Raw genomic sequence first — 21,195 nt, forward strand, 5'->3', positions numbered from 1 at the left:
TTTTGCTGATGGCATTTCCTCTCTCTCTCTCTCTCTCTCTCTCTCTCTCTCTCTCTCTTTTCATAGGTGCCACTTACACCTCTCTCATGAAGAACAGTGTCTCTTCATCGTTGACCCCTCTAGATCCACGTTCAATGACAACTTCCTTGTCTTCTTTGTGGGGCTATTTCCATTCCTATTACCTATGCTCAGATCCTAGAACAACAACAACATCATAAACTCCAAGGCTGTAGACTCTTCCTGTTTCAGACTCTTTTTAATGTTTTTACACATCACAAGTTTTTTCTTCATGAAACAAAGAGACTAAACTAAGTGCCAACTCTTCAGTAGCTCGAAACGGTATTTTTTATTTTTTATTTTTTTTGTATTCACTGGTGGAGTCTTTTTTTTTTTTTTTTTCTTTTTCACCGAGCCTTCAGATGAGACCTAGTTGCCGTCTCATGTATGTTTCAGTCTGGCTCTTGGCTCTACTGCTCCCTCTGCAGGAGATGGGCTGCTGGGGCTTAAGTCTCAGCTTGGGGGCCACTCAACAGCTCCACAATGCTCCTGGAGGACCCTGGGGAAACCTACGTAGGCAGAAGAGAAATTGGGTGTGGAACCAGTTCTTTGTGCTGGAGGAGTACACAGGCAATGACCCCCTTTACGTGGGCAAGGTAAGACCTCTATAACTCTCTCATAGTTTGCCAGCATTTTTGTCCTTTCATCATATAATAGTGGTTTGTGTTTTAAGACAATGCCAAAGTGAAGGGTCCAATCTCTGTTAAAGTGTAATGAAGTATCCTGGAAAGCACTGTGCTGCTTTATAGGCCTGGGCAAACTGAAGGATTCATTGGATAGGGAGAGTAATTGAAAGGAACTGATGTCGAAAAGATGAATAGAGAGGTCTTGAAAGAGTGAATCTGACTTCAGTTGGAAATGTGTGGTTGTTCTAGACCTCAGTTGTAGAGCTGTGCACAGCAGGCAGAAATAAATTAGTCGTCCGAGCATTCATTTTGTCTTTGAGAGATTTGATATGGAGTGGAGCTGCGATTTTTTTTTTCTTCTTTTTTTTTTTTTACACGCCGATATTTAAAAGAGTTTTAAGAGTTGTCAGAGAAAGTGACGATGGCCTTTTTGTTTGTGAAGTTTGACCAAACAGATGGAATGTGTTGCATTCCTCCCAAACATAAAAGTTGTGCCCGACGCAAAGACGACCTCACAGTTGTTTTCACAGACTTTCAGCCAGAGAAAGAAAGAAAGAAAGAAAGAAAGAAAGAAAGAAAGAAAGAAAAAAAAAATTCCCAAGTGACATAAGTTTGGATCCCACTTATTGCCAGCTTTTCATTTAGCGACTCTTTTTGACTTGTCTCCATAAATAGACATCGACTTGGCTCGCTCTTACCCGATCTTCCTTTTTTTTTTCTTTTCCTTGTGACATATTTCCTGTGAGAAAAACAGTGAGATCTCTTCCTCAGAGGGTTTTTTTTTTCTCTGGTCATAACTTGGATACGGCGGAGGGACTGTTAACATTTTAACTTCACTGCTAAGTGTTCAAGACACAGACCTGCTGCCAATAAACAACAGTCAACTAACTGCCAGTTCTCTTGATTCTCTGTTTAGTTGTTTAGCAACAGAGCATAAGAATGATGCCTTAATGATTTATAACTTGTCCTTTTGCTAGATCCAAAAAACGATCTTAAGAGAGGTTGTATCGGTAAAAAAATATTCAGACATCAAATATTCGAGAGCATGCAATGGTAGAGAATGTACAGGTAGACATATACTTAAGCGTTTTCATAATTATCACAGTTAAGTTCTTAAAATGATCATAATTACAGTTTTACTCGCAAAATGATTGAATTTAGTCGCGGTCCAAGGTGTTTTTTCGTGGTTCTGCTTCTTTGTACCTGCTGAATTTGTTCAAAGAGATTGAAAAGGGCTTGTTAAAACCATTGTTAAGAGCATATTTCTGAATACGTGGCGCTAAGTCTTACAGTGTTAGTCTACAGACTAACGTGATCACGTTGGTGACACAGTTAGTGGAATAGGAGGGCATTGCTTCAGCCTGGCTGAGTCTCCCGCTTCTGCTCTTTTGCTTTAATGCATTCTGTCAGATTTTGAATTTCAGAACTGAAATGTCTCATTATGCCATGGCATATTGCCCAGGGTGAAAGCCCCTGGTCTGCACTGAACATCAACAACCACTGCAGGCCAGCGAAAACACACTTTGAAGACAGCCCAATGCCACGGTCAGGGCTGCACATTGGCATAGCACATATTTAAAACCTTACGACGCATTAAGGCTTGAGGATGGTTGCGTAACAAACATGGACGCTTCGGTGAGTTTCCTTTTTTATGGTTCTCCAAAAGAGAGTCGTTGATGAGAGGTCTGCATTGTATTAATAAACTTTGCAGTATATGATTAATGTCTTAGGTAGAAAGATTCTCAATGCAAAAAAAAAAAAAATCTATCATTCTGAATAATGCTCAATTTTATTTTGGCTCAGCGTAAAAACAGGATTCATTATTCAACATATGCTTCCGCATTGAAACAGATGTGTCAGTTATTTAAAAAAAAAATAAATTCACGTTTCCAACTTGTACCGTTGTAATACAGGCAGCTCCAACCCCCTACTCCTGAAATGCCCTAAAAAAAAAAAAAAAACCCTCCACATTTTAATAACATTTTAGATATCTTCCATTTTGCCCCAGTTTATGTCTCAATGTGTCCACTGCTTTTCCCATCATCCATCAGGGCACAGAACTCAAACAGGCCGCAAGCACTACCACATAACAGGCCAGACATTACGATAGAGGCTCACTTCTTCTTTTGAGTTTCCAATAACTGAGAGGTGGGCAGGTAACTGTCGGATAGAATTGACAGACTCTTTTATGCCCCCTATTGTGATGGGTTCAGTCAGATTGTGGTCAGTTTGCCTCTCTTGCTGCATGTACTCAAAAGACAAACTGCTGGTTCTTGTCTGTGAGTGTGAAAATCATAACCTGTCCATGTCTCAACTGAAACAAAGAAAGAAAAGTGTAAAACATCAGGGAGAGAGTGAGTACGGTTTCTCACTGAAGTGTCTCTTGCCACAGTCTTCTATGTCAGCCGGACCGTCCGCAGGGAGGGAGGTAAATGGGTGTATGTCTTGAGTGTGTGAAAAGAAAAAAAAGAGTTTCAGATGTTACATTTGTACTGTTTATGCCGTCTTTATCTATAATTGAATATTACATTTAGCAAACCAGGTTTTAATCAAGATAACAACTTCCATCTGAAACTGCATCACTTCATGATAACAGAATCTTTTTCCATGTCTCAAGCTGTTTGTCAGAGCTTGAGTCTTGTAGCACTCTATCACAGATACCAAACCTTGATTACAGCCACTCTCTCCGACGAGGCTGAGATTTCTTAGATGGAAGGACAGAACAGGCTATGGACAAGAGAAAAAGTGATGTGAACAGTTGATAAACAGATAGACTAGCAACTTCAGGAAATTATGAGAAAAAACCCCGAAGCCTGGTTCGGTAATGACTGGCAAACTACTGTGTCCTAGATTTAGAGAGGGAAAGTAGGAAAAATACTCAATACTCAATCAATTCATTACTTGAAGAACAGTTTTGCCAGAGCTTTTGTTTTTCCAAATGGAATATGCATTATTGGAAAGATGATCTAGATGGAGCAGAGAACAATGTAGGTGTTGTAGCTGAAAATCTGCCCATCTTAACTGAGATCATTGGGTTTAGGAGCATTGAAGTGAGAGCAAGGTTTGCCCAGAATTGTAAATGTGTGTCTGTCTTTCTTCTTATTGGCCGATGAGAATTGTCCTTGGGCATGATTATTTGTGTTGAACTGTAAGTGTGTTGCTAAGAAACAGGAATGAAAAAATTGGACAATAAACCTTTTTTTTTTTTTTTTTTTTTTTTCTTCAGCCCAGAGACTTTCACTATTGTTTGTATTGTGCTTCCAGTAAACTCTTCCCCGCTGTCTTAGTTAGTCCAGATGAGATAGATTCGAGAGGAGAATCTGGCTGGGAAAAAAAAAAAAAAAAAAAGAAGGAAAAAAAGTTGAAAGGTGAAAATCAAATAGCATACTGTGTTACTTAGCTGAGTTGCCACGACGCCTCTGGATTTTGGATAAAGCTGTGAAATGAAATTGTCCACACGGGCGGAGACATTGACTCTGGCGGTGTTTGAAGCTTACACTTAGTCCTGATAGTGAATAATTTATCTGCTATCTTGAGAATCCTGTTGAAGCTCGAATGATGAACACGAACATGAAAATGATAATTAGGCAGTGATCAGGTGTTGTTCTAGCTTTTCCATTATACTTCATCTACCTCTGCGTCCAAGGTGATTTTCGTGGTGCAGCTGCAGAATAGTGGATGGAAAAACACAAATTATCTCTGCATGTGAGGGTTTTGAATTCTTCCTCTTCTTGTTTTTTTTTTTTTTTTTTTTGAGGAGGAAGGGGGGGGGGGGCAAAGACAGTAAGGAAATGCGCTTTATACAATTCAAATTCCGATCCACTATAAGAATGATTTGCTCATGCCAAATTATGCACAGAACATTATGAAGTGCCACTTCACTTCTCTTCCTATGAGATAATTGGTCATTTGTCACAGAAATATTCATGATTTAGATCGCTAATATTTATTTATTTATTTATTTTTATTTTCCTGAAATGTGTCTGGGAAGATTGAGAAGCAGTGAACTTGATTCAGGACCGAATTGCCATTTACAGCAAACTTTTTGTCCTCTCTTTGTTGTGTGTGGGCAGCAGTTCAGTCACGTACCTTGGTAGGTGGATTAAGCCATGCCTCTAAGCGGACAACTGTATGGGTATTCTGGTTTTGGAACAATGCCAGAATAAATATGTAATGATTAATATAAAAGATGAATCCAGTGTCTGAATGATATTTCAATTGCTCCAAACTGGAGATAAGAAATGGATAAATATTTGATGAGGGCATGATCTGAAAATGTCACTGTTTTTATTTTTTATTATTTTTTTTTTATCTGGGTCACATCTTGAAGGTGGGAAGACCTTAGTAACGTTCTTTTTTGTGTTATATTAGTGTGCTTATACCTTGGTGAAAAACAAAATTCACCACCTAAGGGATTCCTTTCATTCAAAACTCCTCTGACCCCAGTCTTATTGTTTTTCAATGTGTTTTATAATTCTGAGTGGCTTTTCAATAGCCCCCTGTGAGAATACTCTAAATGTGATTTAACAGACTTCAATCAGTCAACCCTAGCTATGCAAATATTATTTTGTATCATTCTTTTTGTGTGTGTGCTGTGGGCTTTTAAGACAGTTAGGAGGTGATTGTGAGGTGCAGATGATGCTCTGGAAGTTATAATATTGATGTTATGCCTCAGAAAACCTATTTGCCTCTTATCACTCCTGCATGATCCTATTTAAAGTCCCACTGAGTGAATTTGCAGTTTCATTTTATAGTATGTGCAGAAAAATGACTTTCATCCAAATATTTGCTATAAAACAAACATGCAATCTCTCAGTAAATGTGCAATTTCTCAGGTTTTGACTGTAAATGGTATCGTACAATTTTGAGGTAAGTTTAGGAAAACTCTAAAATAATAGATCTTAGACCAAGAGGAAAAACTTATAACCCCCACACACCCACCCATGCACCCACTACGCTACCTCATTCACACACACACACACACACACACACACACACACACACACACACACACACACACACACACACACATTCAGATCTCCTCATTTCTCAGCCCATTCACGACTCAGCTATGACTTTTACTAAAGGCCGCTTTCAACAAATGTCAGCTGGGAGATGTTGGTAAATTTCAACGTTCAAATTTCAGAGAAGTGATATTCGTGTTGCGGATCCCAGTGGGATGGAGCAGAATTGGAAACGGGCAAACTAAGCATGTCTTTGATGTGCTTGTTCTGCTTTGTGTTACACACCATTTTGGATTTCTGAAATCACTTTCATTTTATTTATTTATTTATACCACATTTTAAAAGCCCAATATTATCCGTAACCTCTCAAACCCTTCCTGCACTTACAATGAGTGAGATTAGCACTTCAAAATGTAGCCAGCCCATGCATCTTTTCACACTACAAACTGTACAGTTACACCAGCCAGCACAGCACTGCCATTGCTTACGGGGGAGAGCTCTTCTCATGATGGGCCTCGTGCAGGAACATCTCTCTATTCTTTTCTTAACTTTCTTGCACTTTTTTCATGAGGTGGGCTTGTACAAGTTTGCCAGGTAAGGTTCAGCAAACGCTTGTAACTCTACCACAAGTATCGTAAACGACCTGCATAGACAAGATGAATGTCACCTTCTCCTAAATGAGCATAAATTCATGAAAGCTGTGAATAAGCACAATCGACACCCCCAAAGTGCCATACGTGGCTGAGTGCCGTGCCCCATTTTTCCAGAGGTGTAATTAATGAAATGGCACACATAGTAAATACAAGAACTTTGGAGGCTGGGATCTTGTTTTCAGAGGACAGTAAAGGAAAACATATCACATCTAACAATCAACAGTGGAATGTAGGGACCTGTTCATACTAAGGAATGAAAAAAAAAAATTGACTAATGCTCTTAATGCCGTGTCACTTGTGATCTGAACTACACGTGAATAAAAGAAGAAAAAGATGATATGAGATTGGATTGAAAGAACAACAAAAAATCTTGCCAAAGCAAGGTCATCCGTGGCTGGAATGAGAGGGGGGTCAAGGCAAAGGAGGTGTCTGTCGAGGCGAGGGACTGGAGAATTCGTGCTATAATAGATACTGTTGCGATGTCAGTCTGAGATTAGTATTTTGCGACTTCGAGATTGGTATTGTAAACACTAGCCTCAATAGCCAATTTTCAGTTAATGATATTGTTATATAAATTGCAATGTGAATAGCAGAGTAAAGCACTTCAAATACAACTGGCAAACAGGATAATCTTAACAGGATTAAACATGATAAAGTTTAATTTATATATTTTGACTCAAAGTATAAATACCCCCTTAAAGTACTGCAGTGGATACAATCCTTTTGTCAAACACAAAGTTTAAGCTTCAGGTTTTGGCTTTGGGTTTAGGTTTTCAGTTTTAAGCTTTTGAGAACAGTTTACTAATTACACCTGACTGACACAACTGGTCTTGACCACTCGTAATTTCATTAGGAGAAAATTCTAAACATGAGGAAATTGGTGAACGTGGCAAATTCTCTTAAGTCGCTCGTGCGAGCCATTTAAGAACAAATCTGTTCATATGGGTGGTTCTGGCATGGCGCCTAATGAAGCTCTCAACTGCAGAGGTGACTGACTCTTAGTGACCAGCCACGAACAGTTGGAGAAACCCTGACTGACACATTCATTCAAAGAACAAAGTCATTTGTATTCCCTCAAACCTCCAAGCCACGGTCAGCAAGTCTGCCACAGCAGGAGTGCAGACCACGAGTCGTATATTCAAAACTCACTACTGTACTGTGAAATAGCATGGTAATCAGTTGTGTCATTTGATAGTTAAGCCCATTAGTTTGCCTGAAAATATTGGCTGGTATTTCTGCTTGCTTGCCAATTTATCAAAGCTTCTACTGGAAATGACAGGTTATTTTGGACAGCGTAGGAGATTTGACCTTTAGGAAGCAAAAAGCAAACAAAGGTCCTGAACCTTGTCAAGAATGCTTAACTTGACAGGTTTTAGTTCTTCGTGCTCTTGATTGAAGTTTGGAAGTTGACTTTCTGTCAGTCCTACTCCTTGAAAACAAGAAGTTGCCATATGTGAAGGGCACAAGTGATTTCTTAGGCACTTGCCACTTCTCATGCATTATAGAGTTTCTCTAAGATGCCTGTCTCAAAGAGTAGTTTGTCAGTTTTTCACTTGAGCTTATTGAATGAACACAGATTAAACAGAAACTGCTGATATTATCATTGTCAAGTGTCTACTCAACAGTACTCAAAATGATGAGTGCTCTTCAGTGAACAGACATTTAATCACAGCAAAAGTTCCTCAGGTCGACCACTAAAACACGTTTGGAGAACAAGAGACTCATAAGTGTGTGATTGTGTAAACAAAAATCAGCAGTTCTCTTTTCCAATTCAGGTTCCTAAGCTGAGTAACTGCATCACTTATTTACTTCAAATTTATGTTTGCACACAGTTTAGCCCGTAAGAGGTTCTTGTTTGTGAGGAAATATTTTCTATCAGGAGACCTCGGAAGTTTGTAATAATTTATAAGATGCATCTGATGAAGGACTCTCCATCTGCAAAAACACCAAAACTGTTTTAGCATGAGCATAAAAATACCATCATGTCATTGGACACCTGAATGTGGCTGTGTTTCTATCTGGAGGGATAACCTTTCTCACAATTCAAGGCTTTGTGCACGTCATGCTGATTGATTATTTGCACATGGAATACCAACGCCAAGATCAGGCATTAACTGTCATTAATTATAATTTCGCACATGAAATTGTCCTCATATCCACGTTTTTTAGGACTTTAGCCCCAAAGTTGGAACTGTACTTCATGTTCTTAAACTTAAAGCATTCCTGAAGGCATGTAATTTAATGGTGTCTTCTTACACCTTTGCCTGCATCATCTCCTCTTGGATTAACACATTTGTTTTTGATAAATAAACCTAATCCAGGGCTCCAACCAAGCTTTTATAAGACACCCTCCCCTAACTCCAGACTTCTTTTTTATGGCTCATCTAGCTGCCACAGCATTTTGTCATCAACACTGATGAAAATGATCGAATTGGCAATTAGGGGACATTTTATCACACACTTGCCATCCTGGCACGATCACTGCATATTAAACTCCCTAAATAACCCTCCTTACCCAGCCCCTTCCCAAAATCCAGCACAAATAGGAAGCATGAATAGGCATCCCTTTCAAAGAATTATAGGGGAGAAAATCAAAGCTGTTTTTTCCCCTATTCTTTCAGGCTCCTTCGATACAATCACTGTGACCTTTTTTTTTTCTCTTTGGGAAATGATAGAGCCCAGAGCTGACAGCTGAGACACTTCAGACGGAGAGAGAAATTGGGCGTTTGAGAGCGGACAGGCATTTCCGTGCTCAGAGCTGCAGCGCAATGTGAAAACATATAATTTGCATTTATATTATTTTCCCCCCATTGACACCCCTCAAGCTTCACCATCAGCCATAGCATCGTGTCATAAAACCGATAGGTATCCAATGGAAAAATGCAGTCAAACGCATGCATAGATAAACATGTGTAGAGTTGTCCTTTAGAGATTAGCGCTTTGCGTGAGGTTAAAAACCGATAAGAACTTATAAGAACTGAGACACGTGGATAATGCAGACTGAGTCTTCCATGCTACTGTAATGACAAATGCGTTGGCAACGTAGAAAGCATCATTTAAAAGGATATTTCCATTTAAAAAAGTCTGTGCTCATGGAGTTAATCTCATTGTAATTACGAGGGTTTATTTGTTTGTCTAATTTTTTTTTTAGCCCTCATTACAATCTACAGTTGTTACTGAAACAATTTTTTTTTTTGTTTATGTTGTTGTTGTCTTGGTTATCGGGATGTATTCTGGAAGCATTTGAACTCATTCAGGTGGTACAGATATGAAGTCTCCCTGGTTGAGAAAGGCTGTATAAGCAGAATTCTGAAAATCAATTCTGACTTTGATGGAAAGCTGATTGGCTCTTGTGCTCCACCGGAGAGCAGCGAAGCTTGCCTTATCCTCTCCGAAGCTGTCTGGATGTATTTTCCCATTTAGTCTCCAAAAAGGACCCATCTCCAACCTCTGTGGTGCTACTGTCAAGTCATTATACTCCTGACATGCCAAGCTCACAGAGTCACTAGGCTACTAGTCTGTTTTATACCCATTTACCTCTAATTGGTTTAGACAGAAAAGAGACAAAAACCCATCATTACATTTTCTTGATTTAGAGAATTACCCTAAATTTGTCATTTTGTATTAGGCCCCATTTTTCAGTCACTTATAGAGGATTTCACAAAATTAATTGGATTAGCTGTGCTTCAGAATGAAAGCTAAAGCTGTATTTCCAAGAATGTACTGAGCGGTTTTGTATTCATGATAGTCAGAGTTCATTGCGTTCCAGATTCAGAACCTACTCAAAATATCTAAGATGTATGTGGTCTGTTGTTGTCGTGTTCCTGATCTTTGCTACTTTATAATGAAAGGCTCTTTGGGTTTAACTATCTCCTTAAAATTTAAAATGCTGGCATGACCCTGCCTTTGAATTTGTATTCCACAAATGATAAACATGTTTTCAGTGGGACGGTCTCTTCAAATGACGATGTAACATATTTCTGTTGAAGCTATTTCAGTTATATAAAAATAATGGTATATGGTAAACTCAATGTCTAATTTATTTCTTAAGCATTCTGTCTTTTCCTCTGTCTGAAAAAAAGAAGAAAGAAAGACTTCAAAACAGCAATGCAATCTAGGTACAAACTTGATCTTGGATAAGTAAATGTATTTTTTTTCATGGTTAATTTAATTCACGGAGTTTGCATGTTCTCCCCGTGTCTGTTTGGGTTTTGTCTGGGAGCTCCGGTTTCCTCCCACAGTCCAAAGACATGTAAGTCAGGAGCATTGGAGATGCTAAATTGCCCCTAGGTGTGAATGTATGAATGTACGTGTTTGTCTGTGTGTCTTCCCTGCGATGGACTGGTGACCCGTCTAAGGTGTTTCCCCGCCTCTTGCCCAGTGAATGCTGGGATAGGCTCCAGCACCCCCAGTGACCTCAATTAGGATAAGCGGTTTAGAGAATGAATGAATGAATGAATGAATGAATGAGTGGATGAACTGGGGACGTGGTGGGGTGGGGGGAGGGGGTCCCTTTGAAAAGAAATGTGTGCAGTGCTGAGTCTGATGCTTACTGAGATGCTCTCTGAAAAGACCCATCAGTAATATTTTGTTGCTTCCATACTTGCATATCTGACCTTTGTAAAAGATGCCACGTTATCATATTCATCTTACCCCGATGTTACAGAACAAAGATGAACCCAACATTAGCGTGACATTAAACTGTTTGACTGGTAGTGATAGCTTGCAATGGTAGTCAGTTCGCTGTCTTCTTTGGGACCAAAGACAAATGACGGAGCTCTGAAATGACATTGTAATGGTATCACCATTCATTTGCTTTATATATCATAGGGCAATATGTTCCTCATGATAACCTTGATGTTCATTCAGTGATGGATTTAACACACCTCTTATCCTTCATTTTTGTACCTATTTTAACCTTCTGAAAATGTCCCTAGTGACAGGTCACTTTATTAAAGCATTAGCTTAATTCACCATGAGACGCAATAGGATTATATGTCATTCTAAAGGCACCTGAGCGTGATCTCTGTTCTGCCTGGGTCTGACATCCTAGATGGTTTGCGAGGATCTTTTGCTAGGTTGAGCTAAAGGTCTGTTTTTAAAACCTTCAGACTTTATTGTTGTGTGCTTGTTTACAGAGAAATATGCATTCAACAAAGAACCAATAGAATTTTTCCTCTACTCTTCAACATTCAATTCAACATATAGGAGCCATAGTGTTGGAGCCCCACAAAAGAAAGTATCAAGAGGCTTGTGTATGTTTTCGTGCACTTGCGTGTGTGTGTGTGTGTGTGTGTGTGTGTGTGTATGAATCTGTATGAATCAGAATCTTTGCTATATGTTCTTACTGTATCCTTTCCAAGGGTCATTATAAGCGTGTCCTACAAAGTGCATAACGTGCCTGAAGCAGTGGAATTAGCGAGTTCACTGAGAGATAAGACCATGCTACGGTTAGCAAGTCATTACAGCTTTCTTTTCATTCTGCTTATTCATTTTTAAAATAATTTATTTATTTTGTCCTTTTAAGGACATGTACAAAAAGACACACAGCGTGTCAGACATTAAAAGAAAAGAAAAGAAAAAAAAAAGAAATCTTTTGGGGTCTAAAATGGAGCCCCAAGCCATGGTGATGCAAGTTCATACTGAAAACATAACCAACCAGAGCCAATGCAAATGGAGAGAAACAGTGGTTTGTGGGGAGATTAGAAGTTGTTAGAGTGCTCATGCAACAGGGAGTTTTGGGGCATGACCTTCTAAAATAAATATACTACTATGATATTATCTGATTTTCATACTTATATGATAGTGCTTGGGAACATTTTGCAGTATTATTATGGAAAGCAAGAGTCTGGAATGAAAATACATATTTTTACACAGACAATCCTTAGAGGCCATGGAATAGAAAAGTACGACAAAAATAAATATGTAGATTAATAAATACAGGCATGCGCATATACATGCAGACATCAGGGCTAACAGTAAACAGGCAGTCTCAAAGCGAGATCCCTTCTGCCCACCCAAACTATGAAATCTGATATTTCAGTTTCAGTCTTGCAACCTGCACATTCTGAATGTTAATGAACGTCACCTTGAAGGGATTTATATATATATATAGATGTATAGATATATATATATTGGCACAATTCCAGAACTTTATGGAAGAGTTCTAGAAGTTGATTATGGCTAAGTTGTGTGAACACGATCCTCACTACTCTTTTCTGTATCAAGTCAATGCACAATCCCATCATGATGTGATCACTGATTCAAGACCTTTTTTCACCATGTCATTTTCTGACTTCAAAAAGTGTCTCACTATCCTATGCATAGTACTCCCTGTATTTTGCATGATCCGATGGAGAGTGGAAAGTACTATAAAAGTGAGAAAGATATTAATAAAACATGACAGCATTGGACTTTCCTCATCGTCTTAGTGACCAGTGGCATGTTGTACATTTGATGAACCAATAATTAATGGCCGACAGTTCAAAGCAATCTTAGATCTCATCATCCAGTAGCATTTATCTTTTTTTTTTCATTGACAGTGCAGCTTAGATTTCTCTAAATGTTTTTTATCGGAATTTACTATATACAATTATTTACTTAATGAAGATCTCTTGTAATGTCCGTTTATAGGAAAGTTTAAATTGAAACCCAAATGGTTATTCTACCAGAGGGAGAGAGAGAGAGAGAGGGAGAGAGAGAGAGGGAGAGAGAGAGAGAGAGAGAGAGAGAGAGAGAGAGAGAGAGAGAGCGATGTGCCTCACTAGGCCATAAGGAAGACAAATTTGTCAACTGGTGCCATTTATGGTGCCATGACCATAAACTTGACAAATACCAGTTGTTGTCAATGTTACTTACTTCTTTAAAGAGTCTTTGGGGGAAAACCGTGTAAGAGACAGAAAGTAAGTACAACTTTAGAACATAGGCTAATGTTACAGATTCTTGATTAGATTACCAAACTTATCCAAAAAAACAAAACAAAATTGAATTTCAGAAAGATTTGTTCAAGGTGTAAAGACTACTTAACATAACATCAACATATGTAATATATGTATACCAGGGCCTAATTTAGTGGAACAGTAGCTCACTGTAGGAACGGTTTTGTTTTGCGTCGTATATAATAATGATAAGCCATTGCAAAGTGCCTGGAGCTAATTTAATATCTAATGAAAGTTACAGAGGAAAAAATGACCAGGGTACAAATGAAGTTTTTAAAAGTGATTTAGATTCTGTGTGTACATCATGCCAATACGTTTGGATTATTCCATTTATTCTCATTGTAAATGAGAAGCAGAAGAACCACTGAGAAATTATATATATATATATATATATATATATATATATATATATATATATATATATATGTGTGTGTGTGTGTGTGTGTGTGTGTTTTAAGGAAAGGAGCTAATATGCACACAGAACAGGACTTAGTGATAATCATTGTCTGAGATATAGGAGTGTGTGTGTGTGTGTGTGTGTGTGAATATTTGACAGCAACACCAACACTTTTACTGGCTTTTTTAGCTGCCTTGTGCTCTGATACGACCCCTCTCATCTTTCTACTCCTGCCTCTCTCTCCTCTTCTTTCACTTCTTTGCTGCAGTGTGAATAAATATATGATATATTCCCCTGTATCTGCTCAACTTCAAAATGGAACCCCCCTCCCCCATTGTGTTTCATATGCATGCAGGCTTTGTACAGACAGAGGCACGAAGCAAAACTTTGTAATATTGTCAGGAAAAAAGTGTCTGAGAAGAAGTAGAAAAAGAAACACAGCAAATCGTTCCAAGAAACTACGTTTAGAGAACGGTAAAAAAGGAGAACATAAAATAACTGACCACACAAATGTTTCTTTTTTTGTTTCAGTTGAGAACATATAACAAAGCACTGCCTCAGTAGTAACCAGAGTAACTCTCCAGTGGACAACCTACTGGGGTCCTTTAATAGAAAGATTCTTTAAGGTCAAAGCTATCTTCATTACTGAATTGTAGTTAAGACTCTCTGTCTGCAGCTGATTTCTTTGGATTTGACAAATCATCTTGTCTGTAGCCTGAAGTTTAATTTAGTGGTTTATGTACAACAACTACTGTACGATCAAACACTTGTGGGTGTACAATGTGCTGTATTCATCTTCCCCCCCCCCCCGCCTGAACAGCTGTTGATGAGAGGTCATGAAACTGGTCAGATATGAACATAACTCTGTATAGAAATATGGCCTCTGTTCGCATGGAGGACCATGTTTGGAGATATTCTTATGAACTTTAAGTAGTCCCTCTTCAGATTTTTTTTAGTTAACTTCAATACAATTAAAGATGAGATGTAATGCTGGTGTGCGATAACCGAGGCTGGCTTTGTGCGTGTGTTCTACGCTTACATAAATCTCTCAGAGCAGAGGAAGTACAAACCTCTCTGCAAATGAAAACATGCTGTTTCAATCCTCTTGAGGAGTAGATTTCGCAGCTTAAAAAAAAAAAAGAAAGAAAGAAAAAAAAGGAGAAGAAAAGAACACCTGACAAGGAAAAAAAAAAGAAAAGAATTGAAAAAAAGTCAACCTGTAGAAATACCTTTGAGGAAACTCTTTATTCAATACACGGGTTATGATATTAACTATAACTTACAACAGGGACAAAAAGTAAATTTGTAATGACAGTTGTGACCTTCTTGAAATTTCACAATATTACGTCCTTTTGTAGGGTTTTTACATAATATATTCTTGTTATGAAAGAAACATAGCATGGGAGATGTTAAGCCCACATAATTATGCCTGGCGCGAGTTTGAACAAAACGAACATTGGTCAAGGCATTGTTAGAAAATTCACGTACAGTGTAAAAAAATAACCTTCGCCAAAACAAATCTAACCCGTCTTTTTAATTTTTTTTTTTTTTTAAATGAACATCTGGGATTAAATATGCCGCCTTCTCCACTGTAGCACCCTGACATAAATATATTAAACCCAAGACACAATCACAACTGGAAGCAACAACTAATGACTTGTTTTTCTGTCGGTTTGTCTCTCCCCACCAATACCTCATTTCCATCGTAGAGACACAATGAATTAATGAAATTAAACCTTAGAGCGCTGCTTTGCCATTCCATCTCACATTACATCTAGTGGAAAGGAATCTTCAAAGGCTAATCCGTTGTGACCGGAATGATGTTTCTTTGGTTTGTGTGAGGTACCATATGAAGTCAACACCTCCTTTCTTTAAATTCTCACAGCTGAATTATGATCCGGAAAGCTCAGTGTATATTGAAATGAAACCTAGTGAACTTATTACTGGTTGGTCTGTAATCCAGTCATCTAAGCTGGTAATAGCAGGAGGGTTCAAATTCATTTTGGGTATAAGGCTCCCAAGAGGTACAACCCAGTTTGAGGTATTGTCAAGGTTCAGATCATGGTGATGACACACTCGCTGGATGGCTGAACTGGCCGGGTTTCCTCCTCTCTTCCCGCCGAGTGTCATTGATGGTCGGGTGCTTATGTACTTAGTGGTCGAGTTAAGACAATAGGAGGTGGAGAAGAGGAGGATCCTTGACAATAGTACTCAACTTGTAGTGTGGATAAATAAGAGACTAGCTTCACATGGGATAGAGGGGATACTCACGTCAGCTTAGATCACCGGCGTGTGAGGAGGGAGATTTATAAAACTAAGGCTCAATTCCAACCTGTGATAAAAGGCAGAATTTAACCAAGTAGCCTAATTTCTTTTTTGATCGATGTACTAACTCTGAGGCTCAAAAGTCTCAGAGATATAAATACTTAAAGCCTTATCATAACTGACCATAATGTTTCTTTGTTTTATGAAGTAGCCTACACTAACAATAGCCTTTCATTCTCTCTTGACAACACCACCTACAGTCTGATTTCTGATTGCTGAAGTGGACACTGGCTGTTTTTGAAGCAGCCAAATGGGTGATACATTTGAATTGAGTGTCTGAAAGGCTCCAAAAAAATAATTTTGTATTTGACACTTTAGTTTTCTAAACTACTGTATATTTAAAAATGAAAAAAGAAGAAAATGTGTATGTATATATGTATATATATGTGTATGTATGTGTGTGTGTGTATATATATATATATATATATATATATATATATATATATATATATATATATATATGCACAACAGAGCAAACCTTTCCAGTCCATTCAAGGTCAAACTCTTGTCGTAGCTACTTCCTGCTCCCCACTGGTAACTATCTCTACAGCGCCGCATTGGCTCAAAAGCATATGACTGAGGGAGCTTTTTTGAGAAGGGATGGAGATATCCAGTAAAACGCATTTCTAGGTCAGTGAAAGTAGCTTTACGGCAGAGCGCTGGAACTGAGCAGAGGAATTTTTTCGGCAGGGCTTTGGTTGATTAAGAGTTCTGTAGGGCGTAGCGGAGCAACTCAGGCTGGCGTCCTGTTTCCCAGCATTGCTTCAAGTGTGCTTTCGGCTATGGACTTTGTGTTTTTCGCTCGCTTCATAACTATGTACACATCCCATTGAGTCGAGAAAACCACTCTCCCCTCTTCTCTTGAGACTGAAAAAAAAAAAATACAAAGCTTGGAACTTTTATTGGTGATATATAAATATATGATATATATTTATATACATATTTAGCTATGACAAGACACAACGTTTGTTATCGCGATGCCCTTGAGATTCAACAAAACTGCAAAGCAGGCAGGAAATTACCATGCTTCCAAACTGGAGAAAGCTTCCAAATATAGCTTGATCATCCATTAGACACAAAAGTTAGGGGTTATCTACGTGTGAAGAAATATTCACATCAGTAGTTGAAAGTGACATATGCCTTTTGGGGCTAAGTTAGGGCCTGAGCATACAGGGTTGATATGGTGGTGACATTGCTTAGCCCTGAAGACGGGCTCTGCTTTTCAGTGTCAGGGTAAATGGCTGATGGTAAAACCCACGCCACTGCTCCTGGAGGGAGAGTTGCATACAGAGTGACTATCAGTGTCAGCATTCATTTGCAAAGAGTTTTGCTGCTTTCATTCCATTCAGATTCTCTTTACGAGCTGATTGTAACATGCCTGTTCTTCTTTACAAACCTCAAGAGAAACTGAGAGATGAATCATACATGGGCATATCCGTTCTTTCAAGGGAAGCAATTGTGATTCTCCTCATGATTTCAGACCAGTACGTATAAGAGTATATATACAGAATAGAGGCAGTAATGTAACAATATACTATTATGAATATTTGTAAACTGATTAGTTGTGATGAGAAGAGTTAATCTTTGTCAGGTGGTAATGATATCCTGAAACTGCTTGTACAAGACAACAGAAAAAGAACAGAAAAAAGAAACATTTAGGGAAACAACTGACAAGAAGTAGCCCAATTCGCAAGGCAGACACTCTCAAGCAGGTAATACATTAAACTGAAATAATTAGTGAAAGAGCATTAATTAGTCAGGGCAAATTACATCCATCCATGCATGGTGTCATGAATAAAAATGCTGAACATGTGCAGCTAGGTTGTATTTGATCATAGCTTGCTCGTTCTCGGTAGTGAAGAAATTGAAGATGTGGAAAGAATCCTCGCAGTGAAGGCAGCACAAATTAGTGCTGCCCCCCCCCCCCCCCCCCCCCCCCCATCACCACCCCCTCCTCTAAAAGTGTCTAAAGTGATGTCAACCTGTGACTCAGAGTGGAAGGGCAGTGGGTGGGAATGGGAGCCCATTTGCTTTGAGTGGTGCAACTATTCCTCTTTTCTGCTTACATTTGAGTCTTTTTTCTAAAAAACTCCACCTTCACTTCTAGCAGTTAGACGCCTCGCTATTTTTTCCCCTGTTGGTCCATAGCAACTTTGTTATTCCATAATAGACCTTGATTTTGATATTTCTGCTTTTTCTGTAGTCTGGATCGTCTCACTAAAATACATCGTTACTTCCGGGACAGGCTGCATCTTTTCGCATGTGTGAAGTAGTGTGCTGGTGAATATATTTAAAAAGTACCTGCTGTTGCTAATAGAAAATTAAATTGGGGGGAGGGGGGGTTAAAGTTTTCCTCTATTTTCCTCTCTGTTTTTTCAGGGCTGTTCAAGAAGCCTGTTTTTGTTACTGCTCCTGTTTTCCTTGATTCCCTTGTAATTTTTGTGGAAGCAACATGCTTTTCTTTTTTTGTGTGTGTTGCAAGTTATCTTTCGTGACTGTCTCTTGACTTGTTTGTATTATAATTTTATATTCAATTTTGAAACCCTTGAGAGAAAACAAAAATAGGAAAGGATGCATTTTGTTCTGAGCTTCCTCATTACTTTAGTCGATCATTGTCTGTGCAACTGTACGCTTAGTTCATGACCACACTCTCGGTAGTTTTTAATGGTGTGCTAAACCTTAAATCTACACTTGACAGTCTTTTGGCATCATCATGTCAACAGGGAGAATCGTTTTCTCTTTGACAAGAAAACCGATACATAAATTAGTTAATGGCATAATAGTCAAACGATCTTAATTTTCCAAATATTTCAACATGAAACAACAATAAACGCACGCTAGTATCTCAAAATCCTATTTCTGAGATGGAAAATATCGGTGAAGTGCCGATCCACATCCTCAGATATAACAGAAATATCTGCATTCTTTTTTATGAATCATTCATTGTCTCTTTGAAAGAGATGACATATTCCTGTAGGAATAAGATTTATTCACGGCCTATCTATAGTTTCTTAATTAATTTTCTGCTTTGATGATAATACAAAATCATGGAACGGTGAACTATTGTTTCATATTACGGAGAAACTAATGATACTGCATTCTCTTGCACAGCTGCACTCAGATGTGGATAAGGGAGATGGAAACGTGAAGTATGTTCTGACGGGAGAGGGAGCCTCCTCCATTTTCACCATCGATGAAAGTACCGGTGACATCCACGCTACCAAACGCCTGGACCGAGAGGAGCAGGGCTACTACACGCTCAGGGCCCAGGCTGTGGACCGCGAGACCAACATACCAGTGGAGGATGAGTCAGAATTCATTGTCAAGGTCCAAGACATCAATGACAATGAACCCAAGTTCCTGGATGGCCCCTACACAGCAGGAGTACCTGAAATGTCTCCCATCGGTGAGTCATATTCTTAAAACCTGTGTACAGATTATACAACTCTGCTGCAAGCCCAGTTTTTATCTTTACTAATACATTCAGTGTCAGAAAGTACCAAAGGACGTGAGATAACAAAGTGACAATTTAGTTCTCATTAAAAGTGTTAAAGTACAAAATGAAAATGGGCTTTTAGCCAAGATAATGGTTTGTCACACAAAATGACCCTTTATACCAAAACTCTCTCTACTGTTTAGTTAGTGGTATTACAAATCGACAGCTTTCTGTCAGTCAAAGGACCTGCATACTGTATTGTACATGTGATTTGACCTCATTCAGCACAAAGTACTTTGGGATTTTAAGAAAAACAAACAAACAAACAAACAAACAAACAAAAAACAGGTCCATAAATTCAACCCTCATTGCTTCCTTGACGTTTGTCTTCTGATCTAAGTATCAGCTTTAAATGTTTCTTCTTCCGTTTTAACCTTGTATTCATCTTATTCTTACAATGTCCAACATGTTAATGGAAACACTGAACGAAAGCTCCACTGCAAATTGTGGAATGTAATGAATGTGAGTTAATGAACAACCATAATATCAACACTTACATCTGAGAGTTATGTTATTTTTGTTGTAAAAAGAGGAAAATTGAGCACAAAAGTATATCTAATATCTGATAAGAGGTAACGGCTTCAGAAAAATAGAGGTCCTTAATGTGTTACATACACTAAATCTTAAAGTTAATAGGATAGGAATATATTAGCTCCCTTTCAATTCCAGATACTTTACTTTAAATAAGAGCAAGGGAAGAAGATGTCACCAAAACACATCTAAGAGTCAAGAAGAAAAAAAAAAACTATGATAAAGCCATGGGATTAGAATACAGATTATTCAAATATGAAGGGACATGTAACAGAGTGCCACTCTGGGTGTTTCTCTACGGAAGCCAGAGCTTAGCACACATCGCCTGGGACCTCGAGCCAATCCTGTCAAAATGGGAAACACGGATTAAAGTCTCGTTTAAAATTCAAGTGACAGTCTGCCAGGAAAGGTGCAAGAGGCTTGGAGTGGCAGACAATGCCTCTGAATATCTGGGCTAAGTGATATGACAGCCGCAGAACGCATTTTGGTCCAACTCTTCACAACCACAGCATGCCTGAGACAAGGCAAACATTTTCATTCTATTATAGAACCTCAGAGAAAAGGAGAGAGAGAGAGAGAGAGAGAGAGAGAGAGAGAGAGAGAGAGAGAGAAATGCAAACAAACAGTCCTGGAGGATTTACGACACCTGTGTTTACGCTCCTTTGAGGAGCGGGGCAGGGTTGTAGGTGGTGAGCTTTGGGGGTAATTTTGTGTTACTCAGCTGAAACTTTGCCACGACATAAGCGTTGAGACCTCATAAGGATTACCTGACCAAGAGTCCACGGGGGATCCAAGACTCAACGGTAATAAACTCCAGGATTAAGGATGCGAGTTGCGCCGTCTTTCATCTCAAGGAAGACGAGAAAAAGAGAAAGAGAGTAAAATACCTGGCAGGCAACGCTGACGCTCTTAGATCCTCTCAGACTCATAACATCTCTCTCTCTTTGTTTGCATAAATATCGCGGAGTGGCCCGTGCGTGTTTTTATTTGGGGTCCTCTGAATTATTTGTCTTTGTAAATATCTGAGCCGAGTGATTTACGGTGCAGTAAACAAAAAGACAGTGGCCGGCCAACCCTGGTCTTCAGTAGCTCCTTTATAGATGCGTTTAAATCATTAATGGCCCCTGCAGGAGGGTGATGAATGGCTTCAATTAAGTAGAAATCATGAATTTAATTAATTAAAGTAATTAGGTGCCACGTTTGCCCTT

At 38.8% G+C, this 21,195-nt stretch overlaps 1 protein-coding gene across 1 annotated transcript in view; it reads left to right on the top strand.

Moving 5' to 3' along the window:
* Window positions 1-584: 584 nt before the first annotated feature.
* The window catches only part of LOC115806521 (cadherin-7), a 55,973-nt gene continuing 35,362 nt past the window's right edge, over window positions 585-21,195 (top strand). Inside the window, exons 1-2 of the mRNA XM_030767265.1 lie at window positions 585-653; window positions 19,072-19,366. Of these exons, the coding sequence (XP_030623125.1) occupies window positions 19,354-19,366 (13 nt within the window). The 5' untranslated portion in view covers window positions 585-653; window positions 19,072-19,353. The remainder of the gene's footprint in view (window positions 654-19,071; window positions 19,367-21,195) is intronic.

This window comes from Chanos chanos, chromosome 3 (assembly GCF_902362185.1).
Source record: "Chanos chanos chromosome 3, fChaCha1.1, whole genome shotgun sequence".
In the NCBI taxonomy this organism is placed as follows: Eukaryota; Metazoa; Chordata; class Actinopteri; order Gonorynchiformes; family Chanidae; genus Chanos; species Chanos chanos.